This window comes from Physeter macrocephalus, chromosome 2 (assembly GCF_002837175.3).
Source record: "Physeter macrocephalus isolate SW-GA chromosome 2, ASM283717v5, whole genome shotgun sequence".
In the NCBI taxonomy this organism is placed as follows: domain Eukaryota; kingdom Metazoa; phylum Chordata; class Mammalia; order Artiodactyla; family Physeteridae; genus Physeter; species Physeter macrocephalus.
In genome coordinates, this window is record NC_041215.1 from 118,433,481 (window position 1) to 118,449,825 (window position 16,345).

The following is a 16,345-nucleotide window of genomic DNA, read 5'->3' on the forward strand; positions in this document are numbered from 1 at the left end:
GTGAGAGGCCCGCGTACCGCAAAAAAAAAAAAAAAAAGACATAGGTATGATCAGAAAGTGCCATATATTGTGGCAGAGATTTTCATCTTTGAAACTTTCCCACCTAGCACTGATTTGCTTTTGCTCTGGGGGACATGTTTAGTTTGGGCATGTTTGAATAGTCTAGCAAAACTTCAGTGCCAAAGCAGCAGCCCCCAGGAAGGACAGTTCAATGAATTAAGCATCAGGCTATGATTTCTCATGTCATCTTAGTGGAACAAAGATATTCTGAACTGACCCTGCACTGCAGAATCCTCCCGTTCCTAATTGGTTGGGTGTCAGGACGGACAGGCAATCTGCCACGTAAAGCCTTCAAACTGGGCTGCCTGGTGCCTTGGGTCATACTTCTGACCCCTCTGGAAAGAAGTCAGTTTGCATGAGGAGAGGTAAGTGAAAATACGGACAGACGACAGCCCTTGGACCACAGGACTCCACTAGCTTTTAACAGATCCATAGAAATGAATATGAACAGAAAAGGGCCTTCACTTTGTCTTTGCCTCTATTTTATGAGAACACACTTATTACATTAAGCTGTCTTGTCTCGCCTGGGTGCTGCCAAAAAGAGAAGTGACCTGCGGTTTCATTGTCTGTGGGTGTGTTCTAGGTTGGAAGTGTGGATCCTGCTGAAAACTTCCGTGTTCTAGTGAGGCAGAAGAAGACCAGCTTTGAGGAAGGTAAGAGATGTGCCGTAGGCTTTGCAGTTAAGGAAAAGTGGTTAATTAGGTTAACTGATTTAAGTCTAGACTAATAAGTGTCACCTTTGGTCATAATGTTTTATATAGCAGTTTTCTTTCCTGGTGGATCTTTGTGACTGTCCCTTGTTAGTAAGCTCACCGAGGTAACGTTATGAGCACAGGAGGGTAAACTCAGCACAGGTCTGCTAAACAGAGACGAGCTAATTTGTAGGTCTCCCTGTTAAAACTGTGGGCCAGAATCCTGGAGCTTTTAGTTCCACTTCAGTGAAATTCTTTGGGAATAAAACGTTTTTGTGTCACATCTTCCTATTTTCTGAGACAGCACAGGAGGGTAAACTCAGCAGTCTGCTAAACAGAGACGAGCTAATTTGTAGGTCTCCCTGTTAAGAAAACTGTGGGCCAGAATCTTGGAGCTTTTAGTTCCACTTCAGTGAAATTCTTTGGGAATAAAACGTTTTTGTGTCACATCTTCCTATTTTCTGAGACATAATTTTTGTTCTCTCCCAAGAGTTTCAGCCCCTTGACAGTAATCTCGGAAAGACCTTACTGCTGCCCTTAGATTTGATCCTTCTGAAATTGACCCTGTCCTCACATTTTTCTTTTCAGATATAACCTAGAATTCCATTTAGGCTTGAGCTGATATTAAAACAGCTTTGAGGGCTGGATTGAGGGTCTCAGACTGACATTCATTCACTTGATTGCATTCAGGTTCCTGTTCATTCACCTTTAATGAATGGCAGCTGGCAATTGTAATCCTGCAGGTTTGTGTATATAACAGTATTGCATTCATTATTGCTAGCCAGGGTCAGGACTGTGAGCTGCCTTCTCTGAGTGCTTATGTTCATGTGTGCATAGAGCCTTCTCTTCCACCTTCTTGGCATTGGGGGGGAAATGAGTCCTAAATGCCTAGAAACACTACAGCTTTGTAATCATCTATAGTACCTGGCGTAGGTCTAGGGGCCTTACTACTTAGAGTGTGAGAATCCTAGCAAGATGCCTAGACTTCCTGTGCTGTCGCCCAAAGGCAGTTAGAACCAGCTGAGAGCATATAATCTACCAGGCCAAATCTTGTTGGTGGGAACACAGAGACCAAGCCCTTGAGAATATCCTGAGGAAGACCAGCTCCATCCTCATGGTAATCTGCATTCTTTTAGGCAGGGTGTGTATGTTTTGTGTTCTGAGAATGGGGAAGAGCTTTTTGCCCTGTTAAAGACTGACGTATAGAAGAAAACCTTGAGTTTTAACATAAAACAAAACTACATCTAAATAGAAGGAGGAAATCTGAAATTAAAGTGACAGCTTCCAGAAGGATTGGGGGAACAGTACTTGAATTTCTCTCCTTCAAATACTGGGTTAATCAAAGGAGGCTTTCACAGCATTGTACCTGTGTTGTCTCTTAGGCTGCATATTGTGACTGTGTGTTTGGAAGGGGGCAGAAACACCGCTGTGACAAGTCAACAAACTCGGTCGTCTATCATGGTCGTTGTGTTTTTGAAGAAAGATTGAGGCCTTCTTATCTTTTGATGATATGTTATGGATTACATCAGCCAAAGTCAAAGGTCGTCCCTTTGGAAGTAATTGGTCTTCCTGGTTGGTATAGGTGTGATCTCTTCAGGAACTAAATCTAGCATCATCACCATTATAAAGGCAGCCTGCTAGTTAGTTCAGGTCATTGTGCTGGCACTTACTCTTTGTCTCAGTTATTCCACATAGCAATCCTGCAGTCACATGAGCAAGTGGAGAAGATATTAGATCTTCAACAGCTGGTGTCAGAATTTTCTGAAAAAGAAAATTATGTTTATTGGGAAAATACTTTGATAAGTCTTCGGGGTAGAGACAGAGTCTGTGTCCCTAGGCTTGGTTGTTGGCCAGTGCTGGGATTCAGAGGAGGGGGAAGCTGCTAGCACCGTAGAAGTGGAAAAACTGGAGCTAGTTCAGGAGAGAAGGGGATGAGGAGAACAGGTAAGAGGGAGAGGAAGTGAATGAATTTATGTAAGGGCACAGCGTTCTGCAGTACGTTCCCAACTCATGACTGCAGATACTTGGTGTCAGTAAAACTCTGGAATGCTTGACTTGAGTGCTCCATCTGGGGAAACTGGTGAGGAGGCAGTTTTGGGTCTGAAAGTCCTTCAGGCAGAGCAGAGAAAGCTCCTGAGAGCACCAGAGGCCAGAGTCTAAAGAGGTCATTGGAGAGTAAATTCCTGAGAATTTGCTTACATCTTAGGAAAACAGTGTTACTCCTAGGCTAATTGGGGATTTAAAGCAGTCTTGTGAAAATAACAAGGGCAAGTGGCCCCTCGATGGCATACAGATTATAATAGGTATTATTATTATTCCCATTTTACAGGTGGAAAAACAGTAAAACTGGAAGAAATGAACTTCCCCTCCAAATCTCACAGGGATTCAAATCCATGTCTCCTTCAAATACTGGATTTTTCTACCTACCAGTACTATTTCTCCTGATTCCTAATGCCTTCCTTTCCTACAGGCTTCTTTGTTTAAACATTATAAGGTCAAGCATCTCAAACCTTGTGTCCATAGATAGGATTTTCGATGAGTAGACGGTTCTTTTCTTTTGAATGTGACTGAGTGCTGGCACGTTGTAGTGCTGTGATGGTGGATGTCCCTCTGTACCTCCATCTGGGACTTATCAGTCAGAGATCTCCAGTGACCTCACAAAAGCAGACTTTCTGCAGAGCTGCAAGAAAATGGGACTGCCCACTTGTTAGCAGCTAAATCTGTTTCATGGTCCTAAATTGGCTTCCCTTTTTTGCTTCAAGCTCCAGAAATTTTGTTTCTTTATTACTCTTCTACCTTTGTTCTTCTGCTTGGATATCTCTTTGCTAAGCTCTTTGTGAGCCAGGACTCACCTTGCAAGCCCAAAGTACCCCTCCAAACTTAAAGCTGCCTCCCTGGTATTGGTCATCTAGAGGCAGAAGCCCTTCTCTTCTCTCCAGTGTATCTGTTTTTTAAATTCAGTTGCCAAAAGCATGATTAATAATAGGTAGTTTTACCCTTAGTTAGAACTTGGCCCTTTCACCTATTGTTACAAACTAAAGTATGGGTGTAATTCCTTTTCACCCGTACTAGTAGCAGAGTCATACTGAGAGTATTGTGAGCCTATCCCCTTGACATCAGCAGTAGGCAGCTATGCATTTTCTTATCTAGTTTTTGGTGTGAGGGATGTTTCTTGTCCTACAGTTATTGGCACAGAGTAGATAACACTGAACCCCAGGAACGTGTTCTTTCTGGTTGTTGATGCTTCTGTAAGATGTCTTTGATTCTCAGGTGCTCTTCTTTTTCTGGTCCCTTTCCTTCTCCCTCACTACCCACCCACTCTTCTTTACTACAGTTTTAAAATAGAAAATTCTTGACCACAGCTGTATGTATAATAATCATCGCTCAATTGTGAAAGTGGGGTTGTTTCCCTCACATAGTATTCCTAAGCACATCAGCACCATCATCTGTGATGTCTGTTATGTGTAGTTGTGGATTATTGGAGAATCTGAGTCCACAGAGTTCTCGGAGACTCCTCAGCAGTGACAGGGTGGCAGAGCTCCGTTCCACCAAACTGAATTCACAGGAGCCTGATTGGTTGAAAAACCAACCTGTCAAGAAAAGGCATGCTAAGTAGAAGTGGTATGGACTCCTATTTGGGGTTTGTTATTTAACATTAGATTAATGTGCAGTGAGTGTAATGTGCATACATCCATTTGATAGATGATGATCACTTTATTCTGTGGCTACTGAGATATTTCATTTTTCTCACATCTCTTTCCTCTCTCTCACTTTGTTTGGATCACATCTCATCCTCAAGTCTGCTGCCTTTGTTCTCTAACCTATTTCCTTCTCATACATCAAACAACATCCTTTCAATTTTAAAGGACATTTCTTAAAATTCACTTCTGCAAGATCTCCCAAAATTAGGCAGAATGTTATTACCACAATTAGTAATAAAATTATATTATTCAGCAAAGTCAAATAGGTAATTTTTTTCAACTCTGTGGGTAGAGCACTATCCCCTTTGTACAGCAGTTTACTTACATACATTATATGATTTTCTGCCATGAATCAAGCCTAACTTGTGGATTCTCAAGAGTTGGGATCTGGGAGAAATTTCCTGTGTGTATGTGTTATGTATTTTCTTTTTTTAATGGTGTATTAATCTTGGGTGTGGATTATGTAACCTATCATAGCTCTTTCCAGATAAACATAAGAAGATAAAAATATGGCCTTTATTATTTTGCACAGAGCTGGTAAATTTAAGAAAAATAACCTTCGTTAAACACCTTGAATGTCTTGAAAGAAGGATACTAAATACAAACAGAACTAAAATTTTAAGTATCTTTAGCTGTATAAAAGATTTGTTTTGTTTTTTAACGGTTTGACATACTTTCTTAGTCCTTTCCCAAAATAGCAGTGATCCATCTAATCACAAGAGAGAAAATACATGATTACATATTCTAGAGGTTTAGTCTATACTCTGGCGCCTTTTTTTTTTTTTGTTTGCGGTACGCGGGCCTCTCACTGTTGTGGCCTCTCCCGTTGCGGAGCACAGGCTCCAGATGCGCAGGCTCAGCGGCCATGGCTCACAGGCCTAGCCGCTCTGCGGCATGTGGGATGTGGGATCTTCCCGGACCAGGGCACGAACCCATGTCCCCTGCATCGGCAGGTGGACTCAATCACTGCGCCACCAGGGAAGCCCAACTGGCTTTCTTTTTGACTTGTCTAGTTTTAATTGTTAAACTCTAGAACTCGATGATCCAGGCTTATTTTACACCTCACTTATCAATGACAAGTAGTCTCATTTGAAAACAAAAATCAGTTTATTTGGAATTGTAAAGGATACCTACTAAAAGGGTATGTTATTATTTGACATGGTAATTGTGTATCAGTGACCCAGGGTCTTGTTCATCTTCCATGTGGCATGGATTGAGGCCCAGAATAGTTGAGATGACTTTCCACAGATATTGCAAATATGTGGATCAGATTCCAGAGAGCCAATTCTTGGCCTCTTGTGGCTTAAACTTGGTTGCTTACATTTTATTAGACAACACAGCACTGCTCTGAAGTTTATATTTTAATATAATAAAACTCATTAACAAAATAATTAAAATGAAATCATTGGAATGAAGACAATAAGAAAAAATAAAAAAGACATGGCATAGAAATCAAAGACAGTCATATACACACAACCACTTTATAAGTAAGTGTTTTCAGTTTTCACAATTCTCCCTAAAAGGCATCTGTCCATTCTTACTCAGCTTCTAGCATCTTTACAAATTCCTGTCAATCTGTAGATCAGAATATCTCTAATTACGGAGTATGGCTCTTGTAAAATGTAGCCTGGCTATCTGTTAAAAAAAGAGAGCGTACAAATCCTGTTTGCTATAGGTAAGCTCTCAGCACCAAGATTTCCTGAGAGCATTAAAGGACATCTGTATGTGATACACGACAGCATTTTCATTCTCGCAGTGTTTTGTTTTCTCATGCCAGGTGGTAAAGTTGCTTGCCTTAAACTTGCTGAGTATTTTTTTCCCTTTTTATGTTAAAAATAGAAAGAATATTTTTCCCTCTGGCTGAAAATTTGGAACTCATATGAATGCTTTCCCTGTGTCAGAACAGCTAGAAGAACAGAGTCCATTCAAGCCTGCATTTAACGTAGTGACCCACTGGCTTGCTTTGATGACCCGTGCCAGCTGCTAGAATTAATGATGGGTGCTTTGGAGAAAAGGTGTGTTATCCAACTTGCTGTTGGAGTTCACCCTTGCAGGAAGTGCTAATGAGAATGATTTGTGAAGCAAAGAGCTGCTGAAGTACTTACTCACTGGTAATTTGGTTTTTTCTTTATTGCCTATAAATTCATGGTGCTTGGTAGATCACTGTCATGCAGGGCATTGCACTTGGTTCTCCTTGAATTGGAGAATTGTCTTCACGATTGTTTCTTAAGCCCAGCTGGTTGATAAAGGAAACTGATTTCAGGTTGTGCTGATGTGCAAACTGCTTTCATCAATGACTTAAAGTGACTGCTTGTGGCAAACAGCAGAAGCTCTTAACCAATTAAGATGTTTAGGAAAGGATGTTAGGCTTTTGTTAAAATAGTAACTAATGGGCTGAAATGTGTTAAGAGGAACCTAGAAACAGTTTGGAGTCTCATTTAAAGGCAATAAAAGTATTTTGGTCCCCTCCCCCTTTCAAATTATAAGTGCAGGGCAAAAAGTATGCTTACACAGAAAGAAGTGGCAAGTATAATTTGGTACACTTAGTCCTGTCTGTTTCCATGTCTACATAAAATTTTTAAAATGGCATACTAGTTTCTTTGGTCAGAAAAGGGAGTGAAGTTTGGTTCAGATATAGAACACAGTTTCAGCAGGGCTTGAGAATATGATCAGTGTAGATGTCCTTGGACATAAATTAAGTGTTTTTTTTTTTTTTTTTTTTGCAGTTCCTTATGGACAGTTGCAGAAAAATCTTTAGTTAATAGTTATGATTAAAGACCCTGCTGTGGATTGAATTGTGTTCCCCCCAAAATTCGTATACTAAAGCCCTGACTCCTCATGTGATGGTATTTTGAGATGGGGCCTTTGGGAGGTCATTAGGTTTAGATGAGGTCATGAGGGTGGAGCCCTCATGATGGGATTAGTGCCCTTATAAAAAGAGACACCAGAGTTTGCACTCTCCTCTTCTCTTTCTCGTTCTTTTTTTTCTCTGTGATGTGAAGGTGACTGTCTGCAAGCCAGGAAGAGAGCCCTCACCCAAACCTGACCATGCTGGCACCGGCTTCCAAACTGTGACAAAATAAATTTCTGTTGTTGAAGGCAGCTAGCCCATGATATTTTATTATGTCAGCCTGAGCTGACTAATACAGGCTCATTTTCTTTTCCTTTGTCAGATTAAACTGCTGAAATCCTGTATTTTATCTCTTTATGTCTTTTAGTGGTAATGAGATGCAACTGTAACACTCAAGTTAGTCACTGTATTTCATGGTAGGTCATTGGAGTCAGGAGCCATTTCTTATATGAGAACTATCTAACTATAATTCTCTTGCCCTTGGAATCTAGTAGTGTTTCCTTGGGGCATTGAGGATGAGATTTACTGTCTGAGCTTTTCAGCAGTTATTCTGTAAAAGAAACATCTAGTGTCTCCTTTCTGTCTGTGGTAAATCTCCACAAGTCTCTCAGTTAAATTGCACTTATTTATTGCCAGTTTTTAAATAGTTCATTGAAGTATAATTTTCTACTATAAAGTGTACTCATTCTAAGTGCAATTTAATGATCCTTTATAAATGGAAAAGGTTATACAATCATCACCACAACCCAGTTAAAGAACTTTTCCTTCAACTCCAGAAAGTTCCCCCTGGCAGTGTGTAGTCAGTTCTTTTTTTCCCCACCACCACCTCAAGCAACTATTTTCTGTCTTGATAGCTTTGTCTTTTCTGGAAATTTTACGTAAATGGAATCACTCAATATGCAGTGTTTCGCATCTGACTTCTTTTACTTAGCGTAAGGTTTTTGAAGTTTGTCCATGTTGTAGCATGTATCAATAATTGACTTCTTTTTGAGCTGAATAATATTCCGTTTTAATGAATATGCCACAGTTTGTTTATCCACTCGCCAATTAATGGATATTTGGATTGTTTCCAGTTTTTAGCTATTACAAATAATGCTGCTATGGACATTTGCATACAAGTCTTTGTATGTTTTCAGTTTTCTTGGGTGGGAGCGGAATTGCTGAGCCATATGGGAAGTTTATGTTTAACTTTTTAAGAAATAGCCAAACTCTTTTCAAAAGTGGCGTACCATTTTATATCCCCACTGGCAGTGAATGAGGGTTCCACTTTCTCCACATCCTTGATAACCTTGTATTGTCAGTCTTTTCAGTTATAGCTATTTTAGTGCAAATGTGTCAGTGTATCGTTGTGGTTTTAGTTTGCAGTTTCTTAAAGACTGCTAATGATGCTGACCAGTTTTCATGTGCTTATTAGCCATTCATAGATCTTCTATCTTGTTTATCATTTTTTTATTCTTCTATGGGCTGTCATATTGTTGTCATCTATAAGAAATCTTTGCCTAGCCCAAGTCACAAAGATTTTCTCCTTTGTTTTCTTTTGAAAGTTTTAGGCCTATAATTCATTTTGAGTTGATTTTTGTAAATGAGTATTTGGTAAGTGTGTAGCTTCATTGTTTTTCAGAGGGATAACTAATTGTCCCAGCACCGTTTGTTGAAAAGACTGTCCTTTTCCCATCAAATTGCCTTGGCACCTTGTTGAAAATTATTTGACCATAAGTGTAAGAGTTTATTTCTGTAGTCTTCAATTTAATTACATTGATCTATGCCTGTCCTTCACTATTACATTGCTTTGTTTACTTTAGCTCTATAGTAAGTTTTGAAATACTGTATCATAAGTCTTCCAATTTTGTTCTTTTCTAAAATTGTTTTGGCTAATCTAGGTCCTTCACATTTCCATATAAATTTTAGGATCAGCTTTTCGATTTTTAGGGATTTTGATAGGGATTGGCATTGAATATATAAAATAATTAAGGAAGAATCTCCATTTTAACAATATTGAACTTCCTAATCCATGAACATGGATTCTTTTTCCATTTATTTAAATCTTGTTTACTTTCTCTCCATAGTGTTTTATAGATTTTAGTGTACAAGACCTGCACTTCTTTTGTTAAATTTTTGCCAAGTGGTTTTAAATTTTTAATGCAATTGTGAATGAAATTTTTAAAAATTTATTTTTGGATTGTCTTGCTAGTATATAGAAATATTGATTTTTGTATATTGGCCTTATATCCTGCAGCCTTGTTAAACTTGTTTATTAGTTCTAGTTGTTTTTATATACTCCTTAGGATTTTCTACTTACAGGATCATATTGTCTGCAAATAAAGGCAGTTTTACTTCTTTCTTTTTAACTTGTATGCTTTTAATTTCTTTTTTTTCTTTTTTTTTAAATTTTACTGGCTGGAACATCCAGTACAGTGTTGGCTTTCAGACTTTCACCATTAGTATGATGTTAGTTCTGAGTTTTCTCAAATTCCCTTTATCATCTTGAAGAAGTTTTCTTCCATTCCTATGTGATTGAGAGTTTTTATTGTGAATGAATGTTGAGTTTTGTCAGATGCACGTTCTACATCTATTGAGATGATTATGTGGGTTTTATTCTTCTATTTATATGGTATACTATATTCATTGATTTTCAGTTGTTAAACCAGCCTTGCATTACAGGGATAAATTCCAGTCAGTCATGGTAAATAATCCTTTTTGAATGTTTCTGAATTCATTTTGCTAATATTTTGGCAGGATTTTTGTGTATATATTCATGAGGGATACTTTTCTGTAGTTTTCTTGTGATATCTTTGTCTGACTTTGGTATCGGGGAATATAGGCCTTATAGAAGGAGTTGAGAAGTATTCTTTCCTCCTCTTCAGAATTGGTATGATTTCTTCTTTAAACATTTGATAGAATTTGCCAGTGAAGCCTTCTGGACCTGGTTTCTTTGTGGGAAGCTTTTAAAAACTAATTCAGTCATTTTACTTATGGTAGAGTTAGTCAGATTCTCTATTTCTTCTTGAGTCATTGGTGGTAATTTGTGTCTTTATATGAATTTGTCCATTTCATCTAAGTTGTCTAATTTGTTGGCATAACATTGTTCATATTTTTCCCTTACAATATTTTTAAGTTCTGTGGTTTATAGTTATATGCCTGCTTTTATTCCTGATTTTGGTAATTTGCATCTTCTGTTTTTCTTGGTCAGTCTAAGTGAAGGTTTATGGGCTTTGTTTCTCTTTTATAGAAGATCCTAACTTTTAGTTTTATTGATTTTCCTCCATTATATTTTTTAAAAATTTCATTGACTTCTGCTCTGATCTTGATTATTCCCTTCCTTTTGCTTGCTTTGGATTTAATTTGCTTTTTTTCTGGTTTCTTATGGTGGAAGTTTAGATTACTGATTTGAAACTTCTTTTCTAACATAGGTATTTATACATTTTCATCTAGCCAGTTCTTTAGCTGCACACCATGAATTGTGATAACGTGTTTTCATTTTCACTCAATTAGAAATGCTTTCTAATTTCTTTTGTGATTACTTTGACCTTTGGATTATTTAGAACTGTGCTGGATTATTTAAGACTGTGTTGTTTAATTTCCAAATACTAGGAAATTCCCAAATTTATTTCTGGTGTTGATTTTTAATTTAATTCTGTTGTGACTGGAGAACATATTTTGAATGGCTTCAGTCCTTTTAAATTTGAGACTTGTTTTGTAGCTTAGCATATAGTCTGTTCTGGCAAATGTTTCATATGCCCTTTAAAAGAATATGTATTCTGTTGTTGCTAGGTTGAGGGTTCTGTAAATGTCAATTTGGCCAGTTTGGATGATAGTTTTTTCAAATCTATATCTTTGTTGATTTTATGTCTAGTTGTTCTCCATGATGTTTTGAGTATTGAAGGTTATTCACCTTGAGACCTTGTGAGCTATTAAGACCTTTATAATTTTTGCATCACCTAGCTATACAAAAATCTAGAAACCCAAGTGAATTTCTAGAGTACCAATAAAGAAAACATTGTCAGTTCAAATAATAGAGTGTATTTTAAATAAAGTTCGGGCTTCCCTGGTGGCGCAGTGGTTGAGAGTCCGCCTGCCAATGCAGGGGACACGGGTTCGTGCCCCATTCCGGGAAGATCCCACATGCCGCGGAGCGGCTAGGCCCGTGAGCCAGGCTAGGCCCGTGAGCCATGGCTGCTGAGCCTGTGCATCCGGAGCCTGTGCTCCGTAATGGGAGAGGCCACAGCAGTGAGAGGCCACGTACCGCAAATAAATAAATAAATAAATAAATAAATAAATAAATAAATAAAGGTCTTCAGGTATTGGAGTTTAAAAAAAAAAAAACTTAGATGTATGTATCACAGGATTATGTTTGTGTTTCAGAATCCTCTGCTTCATGGGAGGAATTCATTTACATTAGTAAATGACAAGCTTACTCAGTATAGGAAAAACTATGGAGATTTCAGGAACTTGTTAGCAAGTCTTATTTAGTTCAGTGTTTAAAGATTGGGAAAATTCATAGGTTCATTGCTCCCTCCTTTCATTTGTTTCTTCTTTGGTGCTCTTTTTCTCAAGCATGGGTGTATTTTGTTTGATTCATTATTTGCCTCATACATAAGTTTGGATTATCCCAATTATCTCATAATTGTCCCATTTCTAATTACTCTTAGATGGACTATAATGAAGCCAGCAGGACTTATACATTGGAATTTTAAATGTATAGAATTACAGGGAAGGTTGAATCTACAAACTAATGATAAAATTTACCTCCCACAAATCTGGTTCAAATTGGTAGACTATCCTGAGGATGGTGGGTGAAATTAAATAATTTTTAAGGTCCTTTTTCTTACTCTCCTTTAAGTATATGAGTAATAAACAGAAGGAAGTAGGTGGTAGAGAAAGAATAAAACAAAAAAGAAATAAAAGGATCAATGAAATAGAAGGGTCCTGAGTAACTGCCATCAGTAAATGTCAACCCATGAAAAATGTCTTTCCATTTAGAACTCACTAAAAATACAAATAATTGTTTATTGTTAACTTATATAATAGTCTCTTGTATGTTTCAAGATGACTTAATTGCTTCTTCGGCTTCTCATTAAAAAATAAATACGTGCTCATTGGAAAAAAGTCAAATAGTAATTCAGTAGTACATAAAAAGGGGAACTCTCTTCATTCATTGTCCCCCTCTCTTCCAAACCCTCCTTATACCCACATTCTTTGTCTTGCTTTCTCTCACTTCATAGGAATAACCCTGTTAATCCCTATTAATGTTCTATATCATAGTCAAGATGGTTAATTGTTTTAGTGTATGGTAAATTGAGGTTATAGCCACAGGCAGTACATTTTAGAGAACCTCCCATTCCTCATGGGATCAAGCATCTTGACCTAAGAGGGAAAAAAAGAGCTTACAACAAGATGGGATGGGGCTAATTCATACTTAGTAAGTGACAACAACAAAGATGCCTGCATATATAGTCATGATAATGTGGAAATGATAACCACACATACCTGCATACATCTTACATCGCCCATTACTCTTTGTCTGTGTATTTTCCCTTTCCATAGAGCTTTATTTTAACCATTTATATCGCTATAAAATTAAGGTGAAGGGTGGTGATCAGAATTCTAGACTGTCCGTTCCCCCAGTGATAGCCAGTACTGAATACACAGTGTATGGGTTTAAATTGAAGGAACACAAAAAGACATCTTCATGTCTTTTAGACATGAAGCTTTTAGAGGAGTAACTCAGTGAGGCCTTGATCATTTATTCATCCATTCAGCAAATGGTTGTTGAATGCCTATTATGTGCTAGTCATTGTGGCAAGATACAGACAATAAACAAATAAAATCTATGTTCTGGGGCTGCTGTAACCAAACAAACTGGCTAGCTTAAAACAACAAAAGTTTATTTTCTCTCAGTTCTGAAGGTTAGAAGCCCAGAATGAAGGTGTGAACAGGGTTGGTTCTATCTAAGGACTTTTGAGGGAGAATCCATTCCATGGCCCTCTCCTAGCTTGTGGTGACAGCTGGCAATCCTTGGTGTTCCTTGGCTTGTAGATGCATCACTCCAGTCTCTGCCTCATCTTCAGTTGGAGTTCTGTGTGACTGTGTCCAAATTGACCTCTTCTTGTATGGACATCAGTCATATTGGATTAGCTCCCCCCCCCCTTTATGAACTCATCTTAAATTGATTACATCTGCAAGGACCCTATTTCCAAATAAGGTCACATTCTGAGGCTCTGGAAAGAACTTGAATTTGGGGGGGAACACTGTTCAACTCATGACAGCACTATAGAGAAAACTTAAAACAGGATAGTGGGATGGTGAAAGCTTGGGTTGTGAGGGGCTTGTGATTTTAGGTAGAGGATCAAGGAAGGCTTGTTGCTTGGTTATCATTTGAACAGAGAATTGAGGAAAGTGGAAGATAGAGCCTGGTGGATATCTCTGGGGAAAGCTTTGCAGACAGGAGGGAGCATTGCCAAGGAGCATCAGGGAAATCAGTGTGTCTGGAGGAAAGAAGCGGAGGTGAGATCAGAGAGGTATCTGGGGCACATATCACATAGGGCCTCCTAGACCTTCTGCTTTTACTCTGAGTGAAATGGGAAGCTGCTAAAGAGTTCTAAGTAGAGGATGATCTGATTTAAAAGGCACTCTGGCTGCCGTGATGAGAATGGGCAAGGTTGAAGTAGGCAGATGAGTTAGAAGGCTACTGCAGTGATCCAAGTGAGAGAGGTAGTGATGGAGGTAGCGAGAAGAAGTCAGACTCTTGATATATTTTGAAAGTAGGTTTGGCAGGTTTTGCTGGCAGTTTGAAAATAGGACGTGACAGAAGGAAACAAGTCAAGGGTGACTGTTAAGTTTTGGGGCCTGAGCAACTGGAAGGAATTGGCATTTACTGAGAAGGGAAAGACATACTAAGTTGGTTATATAGGTCTTCACTTCAGGAAAAAGTCCTGGGTTATAAATATAAATCTGGGAGAAGTCATCGTAGAGATGGTCTATAAAGACATGAGAATGGGTGAGATCCTTAAGTGAGGGAGAGGTGTGGGATCTAGGGCACAGCTGGAAGGGGTAACTTAGATAGATGCACACACAGATAGTTCATCCAAGCCAGTAGGAAGGATGCAGAGTATGGGTATAGAAGCAGGTGGGTTGACCAGTTTGAGGAAGAATTCATGGAAGAGGCTGGCATGACCTGAGCCATAAAAGGCTGGATAGGAAAGGGCCCAGAGAAAGGTATCCCAAGTGAGGCAACAGCCAAAGTGATGGGGTGTCCTATGAGTGCTAATAGGACTTTCTCCAGAAATAAGGGATTTTTGTTACTGCTGTTATTTTGTCTCTTGAGTTTACTGTTGATGAGCATTTCTGACCACTCTGTACCACTTCTAAGTTTCTTCTAATTTCTAATCACTTTCTAATCCAGTTGTTTCATATCTGTCTTTTTCTTTCCATCCTAAAAAACACTACTCTAATTTAGGCTTTCATTATTTTACCATTGGACAGTTATAGCATTCTATATTAATTACCCTCAAAGTTCTTCTTGTTCAGCTCATCCCGTATGTTGGTACAGATTTAGCTTCTTATAGCACAGATCTGATTATGGGTCAGCCCTTCTTAGTCACTCTCTGTTTCTTTGAAATTAGTCACCCAGCCAAAACTTTCCACAACCTTGTCCCATCCCACCATTCTAGACCCATATTTCTATAGGTCCCCTCTGTGCACCCTGTACTCAAACCAAACTGTGCTCCTGCTAGTACTCTTGGCTTTCCAGCTCTTCTGTATGTTTGCTCGTGATATTTCTTCCACAAAGAATGTCCATTCTTTTTTCTCACCCCCAGATTTCCCCTAAAGAGATTCTTGAGGTTTAAGAGCCAGTGTATGCTGAGTTACTGATGCCCAGTAGTAGTTTTATTGTAATATGATTCATTCTCAAAGATGCTGCTGCTGGTCTGCCATCAGTGGGACAAATAAAACCTCTATTTATTTTTATGCTTTCTGAGTACTGCGGGCTAGTAGTAATTTTTTTGTTTCCATCCCTGTCTTTAATAATAACGATTTGAATTTTTGAATTACAGCAGAACTAATCCTCAGGTTCTCTGTATTGATTTATAAATCTTAGCCTCATCAAAGAAGAAGTAGAGAAAAATAACATGTCTGTATTTTCAGCTCTAGAGTATTATACAACTTTCTTCACAAAATCAGAAAAAGATTTTAAAAATGAAAAAAAAAATGAGGGCTCCTTAAGGAAAGATACAATATAAACACAGTACATCATTATTTACCAATTTTTAAGAAGATTTACTACATGGAATATGGTTTGAAAATTTCTGGTACCTGATATTTCCATTTAAGAATGAGTCAGATTCTTGAAGCATTGTAAAACACTGTGCGCTGCCTCCTCTCCTCCATCATCCACGAAAGCACATTCAGCTAGTGGCCGCCTGCTTCTCTCCTTGCTGAGGAGTCTGACTCATCACTCACTGCATCTCTTCAGCTGATCCATGAATTTCAATTCCATTCAATTACCAACTTTTAATTGGATCCCATTGCCAGATTGGTCTGTTCCAGAGCATTTTCTCTTGGCTGCACTGTTTCTATGGCTACGTGGTTCCTTCTGCCAACTTCCTGTACTAGTTTGATGACATCCGCCCAGGTATGAAGCTAGACAGATACTATAAAATTACTACAGCACTATTAGTACAGTATTACTACAGTACTACTGTCATCTTGCATTCTGCCTCCCTCCTACCACTCATCTAGAATGGGGTCAAGTCTAGACGGTTAAGTTCTGAATTCTTCTGTATCACTTTAGTAAATTATCATATTTTAGTATGTTTCCCCAAGTTTTAGAATTTGTTTTTAGGACCTTAGAAAATTATGGAAAAAGAAAAAAAAATCATGGAGATGCTCTTTCTCTGCCCTCTCCACTCCCTACTCCCAACCTCAACGCATACTGCCAAGCATATAGCATGTGTACATTATATAAATGAGCTAAAAAAAAAAATCACTTCCTCATTTGATGAAAAGAACTTCCTTTAGTTTCTTTCTTATGTTAGCATCAT

General features: G+C 38.4%; 2 protein-coding genes across 5 annotated transcripts in view; both read left to right on the forward strand.

Annotated features, from left to right (window-relative positions):
* The window catches only part of SMARCAL1 (SNF2 related chromatin remodeling annealing helicase 1), a 285,071-nt gene that overhangs the window by 69,244 nt on the left and 199,482 nt on the right, over positions 1-16,345 (forward strand). The gene's annotated exons all lie outside the window — the stretch shown is intronic.
* The window catches only part of XRCC5 (X-ray repair cross complementing 5), a 99,769-nt gene that overhangs the window by 55,386 nt on the left and 28,038 nt on the right, over positions 1-16,345 (forward strand). For all 4 annotated transcript variants that reach the window (XM_028481680.2, XM_028481685.2, XM_024124735.3 and 1 more), the window contains one exon: positions 644-713. In XM_028481680.2, the coding sequence (XP_028337481.1) occupies positions 644-713 (70 nt within the window). The remainder of the gene's footprint in view (positions 1-643; positions 714-16,345) is intronic.